The sequence below is a fragment of the Calidris pugnax genome, unplaced genomic scaffold, assembly GCF_001431845.1.
Source record: "Calidris pugnax isolate Ruff unplaced genomic scaffold, ASM143184v1 scaffold132, whole genome shotgun sequence".
Taxonomy (NCBI): domain Eukaryota; kingdom Metazoa; phylum Chordata; class Aves; order Charadriiformes; family Scolopacidae; genus Calidris; species Calidris pugnax.
This window is the reverse complement of record NW_015090910.1, coordinates 366,511-382,079: the sequence shown is the minus strand read 5'-3', so window position 1 is coordinate 382,079 and position 15,569 is coordinate 366,511. Positions and strand designations below refer to the sequence as shown.

Here is a 15,569-nt window from a genome sequence, read left to right as displayed (position 1 = left end):
AGGTCTCTCATTGTAAAAACCTGCATAATTAACTCAGCAAAACAACCAGTGACTTTCAGTTCTGGTGTAACACAGCTGACAGCCCCAGGTGCTGCACCACAGACAACACAAAGCACCAGGAAACAAGGAGAAAACCCCCAGCAACTCTAGACTGGAACCATAATCCATGACCCAGGCTACTGGGATCAGCACCACAACAGCTGGGGAGAAGGTGAAAAATAAAAATCAAAAGGAAGCCCCTTCCCCTCCCAATTTTCTGCTTTTTAAAAGAGTTTGGTAATTTAGACTACGCTTTAGATTCTCAGCAGCACCTTTTTCTGCGTTGCTAGTTCACTTCAGTGAGTGTATTAATAGACACACACTATAGGCCATAATTAAATCAAAATATCCATGTGTTGCACTAATTGAACTAAGCCAATTAAAACACACACACTTTGAAAAAACCCTGAGCTGATTAATTAATCAGGAAAAAAGCAATGTAGGACAAAATGTTAAAGACCAAAGTTGGTAACAGAGAAGGCCTTTGGACACAGATCTGTTCCTAAAACTAAAACTTCTAACATCTGACCCAGATGAAGGACTTTGCACTCTCCAGCCAAAATCTGACCTCCCAGGCACTGAGACAGAGGTTCACATAGGGAGTCACAGCCCCAGATTTCCAGCTACAGAATGTGATGCTACTGTTTATAAGAACACACGAAATAAAAAAAGAACAAGGTTCAACTTAACACCGAGAAATGAAATCCCTAAGAATGCAGTGATTTGTGTGACGCTAACGAAGCAGCTGCTGTTTCCACAGCGAGGGAAGAGCAGCATTTCACCCTGCACAAGGAAATCAAGGCTGGGGACGGGCTCAGGAAACTCTTCTGACTGACTTTAGGGCTGCAGACGTGTCAGGTGACTGTGAGCAACCTCAAACACTCCTCATAGAGCTTCTCTATAGACAATAACAAAGAAACAACATCTGACAGACAGCTATTACTTCTTTTGACTACAAAGCCTCCCATTTTTGGTTTGCATCTCAAACACCTTTTTCATAAATTGTGAAGGCTTTACAATTAAATGCCCACCCTTATATTAAGACAGGATTTATTCAAATCTAAACCAGAACCAGAATCTAACTCAGAACTCCTAACTTACCTATCAATAGATCTCTCACTCCAGGAAGATACTCAGACCCCTTTTTATAACTTAGCAGAAAGTCTCTTGAAATTAAATGCCATGTCAATCTGTGCCAATCAACCTATTATAGAGCTTCATCTCGTTTTGAGAACTCACACGTTCTTCAGCAAGACAAGCTTTAATCCAAAAGGGCTAAATACCTCAGGTGAGAGACAGGAGTAAGGACAGCCCTAGGAGGCAACTCACTTGATGAAGTGCAGCAGCAGATCGGTGACAAATTTGGCAGATTTGACAATGGGGCTCCCCGGCTCGTTGAAGGTGCGAGTGTTGTGTTCGATGTACCGCACCTCCCACATCAGCGACGAGAGGCGCCTGCGGACGGAAGGAGGGGAGGGAGGGAGGAAAAAGAGAGACCTTATTTCTAGTCCTGTCTGTAAAACAGGAGAAAAAGCCTCCCAGCCTTCTAACAATCCATTATCCCAGCCATTATTTTTTTTTAATGAAATCAGAGAACACGCACACTGCGCTATGTTGTTTGTTGTGGCCACCAAACAGCAGGTTCCCCAGGCTCCCATCTCCTGGGGGATTTCCACAGCCATTTATTCACATGGCTCTATGAATTCAGAGCTGACACCCCCCAGGAAAATTCTGCTGTGACACTTCAACTGTTACAGACTCACAGAGTGACATGGGGTTGGAAGGGACCTCTGGAGATCATCTCCAACCCCCTGCCAGAGCAGGGTCACCCAGAGCAGGTCCCACAGGAACGTGTCCAGGTGGGTTTGAATGTCTCCAGAGAAGGAGACTCCACCACCTCTCTGGGCAGCCTCTGCCAGGGCTCTGCCACCCTCACAGCAAAGAAGTTCCTCCTCAGGTTTAGATGAAAGTTCTTATGTTCAAGTTTTGTGCCCGTTCCCTCTTGTCCTGTCCCTGGGCACCACTGAAAAAAGCCTGGCCCCATCCTCCTGACACCCACCCTTTCAGTATTCAGAGGCGTTGATCAGATCCCCCCCCCTCAGTCTTCTCCAGACTAAAAAGACCCAAGTCCCTCAGCCTCTCCTCATAAGGGAGATGCTCCAGGCCCCTCAGCATCTCTGTAGCCTCTGCTGTCCCCTCTCCAGCAGTTCCATGTCCTTCTGGAACTGGGGAGCCAGAACTGGTCCCAGTGCTCCAGATGGGACCTCCCCAGGGCAGAGCAGAGGGGCAGGATGACCTTCCTCCACCTGCTGCTCACACTCTTCCTGATGCTCCCCAGGATGCCATTGGCCTTCTTGGCCACAAGGGCCCATTGCTGGCTCCTGGGCATCCTGTTGTCCACCAGGACTCCCAGGTCCCAGGAAACAGAAGTTATTTAAAGGGAGCACACTCCTACAGAGACAATATTTAGTGCAAAAAAAACCCCAAACCAGCACTTATAACTATGGTTTAGGAAAATTTCAAAATGATGTCAAAAAGTTATCACTTATTTTTCTGGCTGTCCAACAATTTAGAATTCAGAATTTCAAGGCTAATAATTTAAGAAGCTATTTTTATGCAATAAGGTTTCTCTTATTAGAAGCCATATTTATGTTTTTTAAAAAAAAGCTGTAGTGGAAACTTAATCCTTTTGACTACAAGTTATTTCACTGACCATGTCTCTGGTCCTGCAATTTGCATCTCACGTGGAACAAACCATTTGCACGAGCAGGAACGTGAACGCCACATAATTCTAAAAATACATTTTGCAGAATTGATGCCCAACCCTTTTGAAAGTTTTAGAAACTGGAAACTTAGATGAAGGTCAGAAGATGGGAGAAAGGGAGAGCACACACCTGTACCCATCTCCCCGTTGGGATTTATGAGACACAGAGCTACCAAAAATAGGGTGTTTCACAGCAGGAACCGCGACTTGGCTCTAACCTGTAAAATCTGCTTTCCAGTCTCTGTTTGATGGTGCTGAGGTCCGTGGGATAGGCCACAACAGTGCAATACATGGGGTAGGCTTGGAGATCCACAGGTGCCACGAAGGCAGAGGCAATATCTAGACAGAATGAAAAATAAGAATAATAAAAATCAATCAGTTATACGCCACTGAAGTACCTCAGGTACTTGTTTTTAGCATGTAAACCCCAAATCCCTAATGTATGCCAAATTATCTACCAAAAAGCAAAAGTTAACATGCGGAAACAGGAGGAAAATAGAGGTTTTATATGACTTTAGGTTGCCTATGAAAAACTTGAAACTGTTCAATGAGAAGGTTTTGTTCCAGTTAATCAAGACATAAAAGGTGTATTCTACCACATTCATTTTTTATAACTTCAGAAGTACACATGAGCATAATCTGAAGAACATAACAAATCCCCCATTTCCCATATGGTTCAGGATTTACCCAGAGTCATGAGCTGGTTTATCCCTGCAATAACCCTGTCACACTCCTCGTCCCGGGTCCTGGAGCCCCACTCTCCATCCAGAGGTTTGTAGAGCAGCGTCCGACGCTCATCGTCTGTTAAAGGAACACTTGTTCCCAGTTCTTCAGGAAACACAGCTGGAATGGAACAGACAATGAAATAAAACATAAGTCTTTGCATCTTGTGTAATATATAATAAATAATAAGTGATTTTGGCATTCTCCAGGTAGTGGTTCCACCGTGTCACAGCAGCTTTGTGAGGTCAAATGCTAAAACCAGAGCTCCTGAGGAAGCAAAATCTAATGCCATCACCCTCGTCTTCCTCAGGGCCTGCCAACTTTAACAACTCATAATCATAGAACCATAGAATGGTTCGGGTTGGAAGGGACCTTAAAGATCACAAAGAAACAACATCTGACAGACAGCTATTACTTCTTTTGACTACAAAGCCTCCCATTTTTGGTTTGCATCTCAAACACCTTTTTCATAAATTGTGAAGGCTTTACAATTAAATGCCCACCCTTATATTAAGACAGGATTTATTCAAATCTAAACCAGAACCAGAATCTAACTCAGAACTCCTAACTTACCTATCAATAGATCTCTCACTCCAGGAAGATACTCAGACCCCTTTTTATAACTTAGCAGAAAGTCTCTTGAAATTAAATGCCATGTCAATCTGTGCCAATCAACCTATTATAGAGCTTCATCTCGTTTTGAGAACTCACACGTTCTTCAGCAAGACAAGCTTTAATCCAAAAGGGCTAAATACCTCAGGTGAGAGACAGGAGTAAGGACAGCCCTTCCCAGGCACTGAGACAGAGGTTCATGTAGGGAGTCACAGCCCCAGATTTCCAGCTACAGAATGTGATGCTACTGTTTATAAGAACACACGAAATAAAAAAAGAACAAGGTTCAACTTAACACCGAGAAATGAAATCCCTAAGAATGCAGTGATTTGTGTGACGCTAACGAAGCAGCTGCTGTTTCCACAGCGAGGGAAGAGCAGCATTTCACCCTGCACAAGGAAATCAAGGCTGGGGACGGGCTCAGGAAACTCTTCTGACTGACTTTAGGGCTGCAGACGTGTCAGGTGACTGTGAGCAACCTCAAACACTCCTCATAGAGCTTCTCTATAGACAATAACAAAGAAACAACATCTGACAGACAGCTATTACTTCTTTTGACTACAAAGCCTCCCATTTTTGGTTTGCATCTCAAACACCTTTTTCATAAATTGTGAAGGCTTTACAATTAAATGCCCACCCTTATATTAAGACAGGATTTATTCAAATCTAAACCAGAACCAGAATCTAACTCAGAACTCCTAACTTACCTATCAATAGATCTCTCACTCCGGGAAGATACTCAGACCCCTTTTTATAACTTAGCAGAAAGTCTCTTGAAATTAAATGCCATGTCAATCTGTGCCAATCAACCTATTATAGAGCTTCATCTTGTTTTGAAAACTCACATGTTCTTCATCAAGACAAGCTTTAATCCGAAAAGGCTAAAAACCTCGGGTGAGAGAGAGGAGTAACGACAGCCCCAGGAGGCAACTCACTTGATGAAGTGCAGCAGCAGATCGGTGACAAATTTGGCAGATTTGACAATGGGGCTCCCCGGCTCGTTGAAGGTGCGAGTGTTGTGTTCGATGTACCGCACCTCCCACATCAGCGACGAGAGGCGCCTGCGGACAGAAGGAGGGAGAAGAGAGACTTAATTTCTAGTCCTGTCTGTAAAACGGGAGAAGAACCCTCCCAGCCTTCTTCCAATCCATTATCCCGGCCATTATTTGTTTTACATTAAATCAGAACACATGCACACTGTGCTGTGTTGGTTGTTGTGGCCACCAAACAGCAGGTTCCCCAGGCTCCCATCTCCTGGGGGATTTCCACAGCCATTTATTCACATGGCTCTATGAATTCAGAGCTGACACCCCCCAGGAAAATTCTGCTGTGACACTTCAACTGTTACAGACTCACAGAGTGACATGGGGTTGGAAGGGACCTCTGGAGATCATCTCCAACCCCCTGCCAGAGCAGGGTCACCCAGAGCAGGTCCCACAGGAACGTGTCCAGGTGGGTTTGAATGTCTCCAGAGAAGGAGACTCCACCACCTCTCTGGGCAGCCTCTGCCAGGGCTCTGCCACCCTCACAGCAAAGAAGTTCCTCCTCAGGTTTAGATGAAAGTTCTTATGTTCAAGTTTTGTGCCCGTTCCCTCTTGTCCTGTCCCTGGGCACCACTGAAAAAAGCCTGGCCCCATCCTCCTGACACCCACCCTTTCAGTATTCAGAGGCGTTGATCAGATCCCCCCCCCTCAGTCTTCTCCAGACTAAAAAGACCCAAGTCCCTCAGCCTCTCCTCATAAGGGAGATGCTCCAGGCCCCTCAGCATCTCTGTAGCCTCTGCTGTCCCCTCTCCAGCAGTTCCATGTCCTTCTGGAACTGGGGAGCCAGAACTGGTCCCAGTGCTCCAGATGGGACCTCCCCAGGGCAGAGCAGAGGGGCAGGATGACCTTCCTCCACCTGCTGCTCACACTCTTCCTGATGCTCCCCAGGATGCCATTGGCCTTCTTGGCCACAAGGGCCCATTGCTGGCTCCTGGGCATCCTGTTGTCCACCAGGACTCCCAGGTCCCAGGAAACAGAAGTTATTTAAAGGGAGCACACTCCTACAGAGACAATATTTAGTGCAAAAAAAACCCCAAACCAGCACTTATAACTATGGTTTAGGAAAATTTCAAAATGATGTCAAAAAGTTATCACTTATTTTTCTGGCTGTCCAACAATTTAGAATTCAGAATTTCAAGGCTAATAATTTAAGAAGCTATTTTTATGCAATAAGGTTTCTCTTATTAGAAGCCATATTTATGTTTTTTAAAAAAAAGCTGTAGTGGAAACTTAATCCTTTTGACTACAAGTTATTTCACTGACCATGTCTCTGGTCCTGCAATTTGCATCTCACGTGGAACAAACCATTTGCACGAGCAGGAACGTGAACGCCACATAATTCTAAAAATACATTTTGCAGAATTGATGCCCAACCCTTTTGAAAGTTTTAGAAACTGGAAACTTAGATGAAGGTCAGAAGATGGGAGAAAGGGAGAGCACACACCTGTACCCATCTCCCCGTTGGGATTTATGAGACACAGAGCTACCAAAAATAGGGTGTTTCACAGCAGGAACCGCGACTTGGCTCTAACCTGTAAAATCTGCTTTCCAGTCTCTGTTTGATGGTGCTGAGGTCCGTGGGATAGGCCACAACAGTGCAATACATGGGGTAGGCTTGGAGATCCACAGGTGCCACGAAGGCAGAGGCAATATCTAGACAGAATGAAAAATAAGAATAATAAAAATCAATCAGTTATACGCCACTGAAGTACCTCAGGTACTTGTTTTTAGCATGTAAACCCCAAATCCCTAATGTATGCCAAATTATCTACCAAAAAGCAAAAGTTAACATGCGGAAACAGGAGGAAAATAGAGGTTTTATATGACTTTAGGTTGCCTATGAAAAACTTGAAACTGTTCAATGAGAAGGTTTTGTTCCAGTTAATCAAGACATAAAAGGTGTATTCTACCACATTCATTTTTTATAACTTCAGAAGTACACATGAGCATAATCTGAAGAACATAACAAATCCCCCATTTCCCATATGGTTCAGGATTTACCCAGAGTCATGAGCTGGTTTATCCCTGCAATAACCCTGTCACACTCCTCGTCCCGGGTCCTGGAGCCCCACTCTCCATCCAGAGGTTTATAGAGCAGCGTCCGACGTTCATCGTCTGTTAAAGGAACACTCGTTCCCAGTTCTTCAGGAAACACAGCTGGAATGGAACAGACAATGAAATAAAACATAAGTCTTTGCATCTTTTGTAATATATAATAAATAATAAGTGATTTTGGCATTCTCCAGGTAGTGGTTCCACCATGTCACAGCAGCTTTGTGAGGTCAAATGCTAAAACCAGAGCTCCTGAGGAAGCAAAATCTAATGCCATCACCCTCGTCTTCCTCAGGGCCTGCCAACTTTAACAACTCATAATCATAGAACCATAGAATGGTTCGGGTTGGAAGGGACCTTAAAGATCATCCAGTGCCACCCCCTGCCCTGGGCAGGGACACCTCCCACCAGACCAGGTTGCTCCAAGCCCCATCCAGCCTGGCCTTGAACCCCTCCAGGGATGGGGCAGCCACAGCTTCTCTGGGCAACCTGGGCCAGGCTCTCACCACCCTCACACCAAAGAAGTTCTTCCCCAGATCTCATCTCAATCTCCCCTCTTTCAGCTTAAAACCCTTCCCCCTCATCCTATGGCTCCCCTCCCTGATGAAGAGTCCCTCCCCATCTCTCCTGGAGCCCCTTTAGGGACTGGAAGGGGCTCTAAGTTTTCCCCAAAGCCTATGTAACAGCAGATTTTCAGAATATGATACAAAAGTGCTCCTCTAACTTTTGGGTTTTTTGTAAAGGAAGGTGTAACAAAAGTCAGTATTTGTGGATGCAGCAAAAAGGTCAGGCTCAGGTTTAGTTACCTGCCCATTTTGATTTCTTATTTTAATCATGTTATCACTCTAATAGCTTAGATGAAGAGGTACCCGTTAAAAAAAACAGGGTTGAACCGAAATGAGAAGTTGAAATTAACACACTTATAATTTAAAAAGCAATTATTTATGGTTACTTCTGACTGACGACATTATCCAACGTTTCCTAGAAAAGACAGGGGGAACTGCCAATGCTACTTCACTGTTTAGCCCAAAAAAAAAGCCTAAGGAGGGAAGAAATCCTGGCTGGGCACAGCTCCAACCTACAAAACCCCACCAAAATTTACCTTCAGCTGTCCATCAGCTGTTGCAAGTTTCTGTAACACTTCTGTCTCTTTCCATCATACACTTATTTTGTCTAAATACACCTGCGGTTTTTCCCACTTCATTTACCTTGATCTGCTTTTAGTTTAATAACTGATTTAAGGATGTTCTTCAAATGCAACTGGTTTGTGGACCCTCCCCCCACTCCCCAAGAGAAACAGGATTCTTTAGATAAAACCATACATTTTTTTCCCCCTTCTTTAAATACACTCTTAAAGCTAATTACATTATTAATGTACCATACCATTACTTGGTATCAGCTCCATGTCCCAAGGGCTCATCTTCTCAGTGTCACCGTTGTCCCAGCTTAAAAACAAGGCACGTTTCATTTATCCACCAATATTGCTTCAACAATGTCATTATTTAATGTTTCTAACATATTTAGACACGAGTATAATAATGAACTGGCAGCGAGACGCATGACTGAATTTAAGGAGAGCGAGTTGCTCAGTCAGTCATTTCAAATGAACTAACTAATTAAAAGCAAAGATTGCAGAGAAGTTTGCTGACCAGACGTTGTAGCACTGGAACAAGCTATCGGGGTAGTCGGGCTGGAGAGGCTCCTGGCTCTCGATGGTCCCAAACCACCACGCGTCGTCTATCACAGACCTGAAACGATCGCCTGGGTGAGAACACAAAACAACACCATCAGTGCAAGGCTCCTCGCTCCTCCCCCCCCAAAAAAAGCAGCTTTTTTGGATACTTTCGACTCGATCCCGAACACAGAAATCCCTTTGAACACTTGGAACATCAACAGGCAAACATGAGTCACGCTCAGGTTAATTAAATTCTTTCCAAAGGCTGCTTTTAAAGTAAAATGAAAGTTAACAGAGCATTAAAAACACAATGATTTGCAAACCTCTCCACATAGTCTTTATATATGAATTTATTTCTTAATTTCATATAAAAGGTAAGACATTTCAATGCTGGAACTCCAAGACTGAAATTTACTTGCATCAAACACTATGTGCTGCCTTAAAATAACTGAATACTTTCTGTGCTGCTGAGCTCCTCCTCCTCCTCACCAACCCAAACCTAACTCAGAGGTTTAGTCCCTCTCCTGCGCAAGGCAATCCGACTGATAAAAGAATAAAATTTATTAAAGCTTCTTCAAAAGGTTAGCAAAGTCATTTGCTGTGACTTGAAATGGTTTCGCCGCCGCGGAGCCTTCGTCTCGCTGCAAAAAAAGGTCAGAAGCGTTATTAAAAAAAAAAAATTACACATGAGAGTGTGTGTACGCCAGGCCAGCAGGAACTCCAACGCCTTCTGTAACACACCACAGAACTCAGAAACAATTTTTAGTGCATTTGGTTCCCTTAATACAAAACCAAATGTAATTTAAGTCTGAGATTCCAAGAACCGCACACTTCTGTTTTCCTGGGATTTGAACTGACACACACTTTCTCAACAGCCACAATGTTTTTGGTTTTTTTTTTCTATTTCAATATCTCCACCTTCCACCCAAATGCCAGCTGCAGTTGTCCAAATTAACAGGGAGTAAAGATATTCTCAAAAATGTTCCACTTTCTTTACCGCATCTTTTTTTTTTTAATAGTTTAATGGATTGCCAATAATTCTAGGACAATTACAAAGCTTCCATTAATAGTTTAATTAATAGAATATTCCATTAATAGAAATACTTCCATTTCTGATTTTGCATTTCAGATAAGGAGCTGATGCTTTATTTTGAAGGAACCTGGTAGCCATGCAGTTGTAATAGGGCCTTCAATCAAAAAAAAAAAAGACAGAAGCAACCTACAGGCTACAGGAAGTTACCAGTTCCCAACAAACACCATGTTTTTATAACATATTCTTATTTCCTCTTTGCAAAGACACAGCTGAGATTTCCTTTGCCCTTTCTCTTACAGATCACCTTCAGTGTTTCGTTTCCTTGCTGCAGCTTTGGTCAAGGACAAAGCAGGACTCCACACCCAAACACCCACAGAGCTCATTCTCCCATTTCAGCACAGTGTCAGGATTTATTTACCATAACTGACTTTTTAATAAATAATCATGAAAATAAGGAGACACTCAGAAAAACAAACAAAACCCCTTGACTTTTTAATAAATAATCATGAAAATAAGTAGACACAAACAAAACCCCTCCCCCCCCCCAACTCACCTATGTTCCATCGCCTGTGTTTCGCATCGTCAAACTGCTGCCTCAAAACTAGGAAATCTATCACGTCGGGCATGTCGTGGTACCTAATTACAACACTCACCTATGTTCCATCGCCTGTGTTTCGCATCGTCAAACTGCTGCCTCAAAACTAGGAAATCTATCACGTCAGGCATATCGTGGTACCTAATTACAACAGAACACACCACTATTAAGCCATAAAACAGCAAAAGCACGAAGCAAAGCACTTATGTAAAAAATTAACGCTTTGAATTCAACACTTCTCAAGCCACGACATTAACGGTATCTGAACTTTGAACCCCTTCCCTCAAAAAAGCCCCCCCATTTCAATATAATATTGTTTTTCTTACTTCATGGTGAATGATCCTCCCGTCAGTTTACCCGTGTCAGGGTCAAGAAAGGCGAGTTTTAGGCAGCAGAGAGTAGGCAACCCCACTTCATACTTAATCCCAACTATTTTCATCAGCTCTTGCTCCTGGAATAAACAAACCCATGATGTCCCACCACTGTGGTGAAGGAAACTATAATAACTATAAAACCATGTAAATATGGGAATACTGGAAAGACCAGATTTCTGCCAGAACACAGCAAAATCAAGTATGTGAAACGTAGTCTTTCAAAACAAGCTGTTATTTCACAATGTGAGTTCTTTGAAAAGTATTTTGCCGTGAAGTGGAACCACCTCATCTAAAAACTACAGTTTAAGGTCTGATTTCATTTGACTATTTGAAGTTAATATATTAAGGGAAAAAAGCGAAGAGCACGACATTAGAAACATCTGTATCAAGAATCTTAGAATCACAGAATGGTTCAGGTTGGAAGGGATCTTAAAGCCCATCCAGTTCCAACCCCCTGCCCTGGGCAGGGACACCTCCCACCAGACCAGGTTGCTCCAAGCCCCATCCAGCCTGGCCTTGAAAGGGATGGGGAAGATGGATCATCTTCTTTCAGTTGGTTTCCAAACTTTTTAAATATTAAGATACAAACAAAACTAAAAAAAGAAGCCATACCCGTAATTCCATTTTATGCCATGGTTGTTTCTTGGGATTAATACTATATATTTTATTCTTCTTGGCCATTACAACGTAGGCTTCGTGACCTTGTCGGAAATAGTAGACCTGAAAGTGAAATGTGACCATTAGTGAACGAAGACTTTGAGGGGCTGAAATGCCAGCGCGCAGTGCCATGCAAGGGGTTACTTTCTATTTTATCATCAATTTCTTTCCATTCCATTCTCCTGCAAAAGACCCCAGGATCTCCAAAAATTAAGTGGTGGACAAATAAAGCAGGTATCACAGAAAGATTTACAGAAAAAGGAGGAAAGATCCAAAATGACACCCATGAGACCAAAAGGCAATCGTAACGAACCCACGGGTTTATCATCACACCAGAGAACTGTTCAATGACACCAAGATGGATTCCACTGATCCTCCCAGTGACCCATCGCTGCAGGACAGCCCCTAAGGTGACAATCACATGTCACTACAATCACTGTCTGGTTAGTCAAAGCTTTTTTGAACAAGAAATATATTCTAGAGGGAAAATTTGACACTGTTCTGGTAAGAGCATGGTATTTGCTTCCATTCCACCTAACGAGCAGCCTAACGAAGACATCAACAAACTGAAAATGGACATTTCAAGTGCTTATTAAAAATTTCCCAATCCTTCCACTACAAATTTCCACAGTTTGGACATCCAGAGCCTGTGAGTTTTATTTTGATCCTTGGTGTATGATCCTGCACGGATGAACGGCTTTGTTAGAAACCATCGCTGTAATGAAGTAGGAAGCTCAAAACCTTAAATGTATATTCACAGAATCTCTCTGAAATGCAAAACAGAGGTTCCTCAGACTAATTAGAACAAAGATCTGATAAAGAGCTGCATTCCAAACAAAAAAAAATGTCCTCTAGAAATTCCCTAAGCCATAAACACGGGGTTTCCACCAAGCAGGGAGTGAGTCTGGCTTAAAGGTCAGACAGAACAAAAAACAAAGGGGAGTGAAAAGCCCCTCAGTAAATTTTAAAATACATTTTTACCAATAAACACACCAACATCTGCATTTCCACACGCTCTCCAGTGCTGTCAGAACCTACTGGCAGGAAAAGCAAGAGGCTCCTGAGACACAGATCTAAAATAATGCCAATTTAATTGAAATTACACTTTCTACCTGTGACTATTGTTTCCTGGTACTTTCCAGCGAATCAAACAAAACAAATTAAAAAAAAAAAAAATCCATTTAGTGGGGCTGGCTCCTGACAATTCCTCCTACATTTAGTGATTCTGCTCAACTTCTAGAGAAATCCAACCCACTGTTTACAGCAGGGAAATGATTTTATTTTGTAAATGGCTCTAAGCACTGCAGCTCCTGTGGGAAGAACCAAAGATACCTGTGGAATAGAGAATAATGCCTTTTTCCAGGAAATTATATTTTTGATCTTGATGAATTCCTGCTTCTTTTTTTTTTAAACAAAACCAGTCTTTATGGTGTTAATGGCAGACTTCTCCAGCAAATATCATCGTGTTTCGATAACCAGATGGGGACATGGCAGTCATAGTTTTTCCAGGAAATTATATTTTTGATCTTGATTAATTCCTGCTTCTGCATGTTTGCATTTTTTTTTTAACAAAACCAGTCTTTATGGTGTTAATTGCAGAATTCTCCAGCAAATATCATCATGTTTCGATAACCAGATGGGGACGTGGCAGTCATAGAGTCATAAAATTTGGAGGCTGGAAGGGACCTCCAAAGGTCATCTAGTCCAAATCACCAGTCCCATCTCCCTGCTGTGTCTCTGCTGCTCCTCAAGACACACCACAAAGGTCTGTAAACACCAGTATCCAGCAAGGAAAAGGGATGGTACGTGCTATTCTTAGGCACTGAGTATAACTAAATATAGCCCTGCTGGGTTTCCTGACTTGTTTGTACAGCTGTAGGAATGAATCTCAACTATCTCTCCTCCCAAATCTTACACAACATACCCACCACCCACCAAAAAGGCCACCCAAGACTTCTTCTCATCCTCTCTCTCTAATTAAACCGATCTTTTATTTCTGTGCATCTCAAAAGTAACTTTCTTGAGCAAATCTGGGGAGAGCAAGTAGCAGAGATGGAATGTCAGAGCCAGCAGCCCCACTACAAACGGGCTCTCTGTTGGTGCAACTACTCCTTTCTAGGCACAGAACCTCCTGTTCACCAAAATAAAGCATTTTTTCAGCAAAAGGAGGCATCCTGCTTAGATATTCCCAGTAGACACCACACTCCAGTACCACAGCACAGTGTCCTGAGGAACAGGGATCACCTTCTACCCGATACCACTCATTTGTACAAATAACTATACCATTCACATGCTACATATTCCCCAGTATAAACCGGTGGGGACCCCTTTGCTACTCTATTTTGAGACATCTGGGCCACATTTACCAAGTGTTTACAGCCCAGTTCATATAAAACACAGATATACGAATATATACTCTATATATATGTACACACACACACATATATATGGGTTTCTGTTGTAAGAGACCAGGAGAAGTTTTCTGATATCAGAAGCACAATCAAAAAGGACAATATCAGAGTTTTTATTCAAAATAAATGAATTTAAAAAAACAAACAAACAAAACCACCACGAAAAACCACCCAGAGTTTTAATTCCTCTTTTTTAACTTCAGGTCCCAAATGGATATTTTCCAAACAACTTAAATTCACATTTCATTTCTTACCTATTCTTCAGCATACAAGCTGCTCTACAACTAAGGACTAGTTTGACTGGATGAAGCACCTCCCATGTCTGTATACACGTGTCAGAAGGACATTAGCACACCCAACACAGTACAAGAAGGAATGTTACTGCCACAGCATGGAATAAAAAATGCCAAAGCAACAATCTGCAGAATATTTTTGAAGTATGGGAAAGACTAAAGGAAGCAAAAGCACATTTTAGTCAGATCAAAGAATGTTTTGAAAAAAAATCCAAAATATTCTGGGAATAACTCTCTGGGAAAAATCACAGAATCACAGAATCTTAGTGGTTGGAAGGGACCTCTGAGATCATCGAGTCCAACCACCAAAAAAAACCCCAAAAAAACCAACCAAACAAACAAACAAAAAAAAAAAAAAAAAAAAAAAAAAAAAAAAAAAACCAAAAAAAAAAAAAAAAAAAAAAAAAAAAAAAAAAAAAAAAAAAAAAACCCAAAAAAAAAAAAAAAAAAAACACACCCCTCTCTCCCTGCAAAAAAACCCCAAAGCCCCAAACCTAACCCCCCCCCAAACCCTCCAATCTTCTGACTGCTATAACAGATGGCTAGTAATCACACTATATTGGTGTAAATGTCTTGCTATAACCAAGATTTTGCTGATTTTTAGGACAGGCACTCAGTGTAACAAGTCACCTTGAGACAGAGTTCACAGGGTTGTTCTGCACACACATCTAGTCTGGTTTTTTTTCTGCTGGGCAGATATGAGTCGTTGAATGAAGTGTGATTCACTTCTTACTCCCAGCAGCCAAGCAGTACAGCTGTAGAGCTGCTGAGCAGGTATTGCATTGCGGCCTCAAGGTACAGCAATCAGAGGAAGTGAATTGTGTGGTACAGGGAGCATGTTAAGGAACTTTATGCATGAACTGTTATAGTAGATATGGTCAGTTTTGCTTTACGTTCATCATGTTTTCAAATAAACTTTGGGTCAGAATACATAAAATAACATTTACGTATCTGCTTACAGATGAGATTAAAGATGGAGCTGTGGAAGAAATTGACTTTAAACAGAAATCATAAAATTTAAAGCAGTAAACATTAACACAGTTACAGAAAATCATAGTTATTAGCTGATTGTTTTTAGAAAACAATTACTAAGGTTCAAGAACACTGATGTGAATACCAATGCTTTGTTGTGTGAGAAAACAAGATTTGATATTTTCCAGTGTTGTATCTCATTTACGTAGAATAAAATAGAATAGACTGTTTCAGTTGGAAGGGACCTACGATGATCATATAGTCCAACTGCCTGACCACTTCAGGGCTGAACAAGTTAAAATACATTTTAAGGAAATTGTCTAAAT

General features: G+C 42.0%; 1 protein-coding gene across 1 annotated transcript in view; it reads right to left on the bottom strand.

The window, feature by feature from the left end:
* PHIP (pleckstrin homology domain interacting protein) overlaps window positions 1–15,569 on the bottom strand; it is an 89,636-nt gene that overhangs the window by 14,454 nt on the left and 59,613 nt on the right. The window contains exons 21-28 of the mRNA XM_014949331.1: window positions 11,523–11,630; window positions 10,863–10,987; window positions 10,595–10,677; window positions 8,883–8,994; window positions 8,617–8,678; window positions 7,183–7,338; window positions 6,714–6,834; window positions 5,074–5,199 (exon numbers count right to left, since the gene is read on the bottom strand). Coding sequence (XP_014804817.1) covers window positions 5,074–5,199; window positions 6,714–6,834; window positions 7,183–7,338; window positions 8,617–8,678; window positions 8,883–8,994; window positions 10,595–10,677; window positions 10,863–10,987; window positions 11,523–11,630 — 893 coding nt within the window. The remainder of the gene's footprint in view (window positions 1–5,073; window positions 5,200–6,713; window positions 6,835–7,182; window positions 7,339–8,616; window positions 8,679–8,882; window positions 8,995–10,594; window positions 10,678–10,862; window positions 10,988–11,522; window positions 11,631–15,569) is intronic.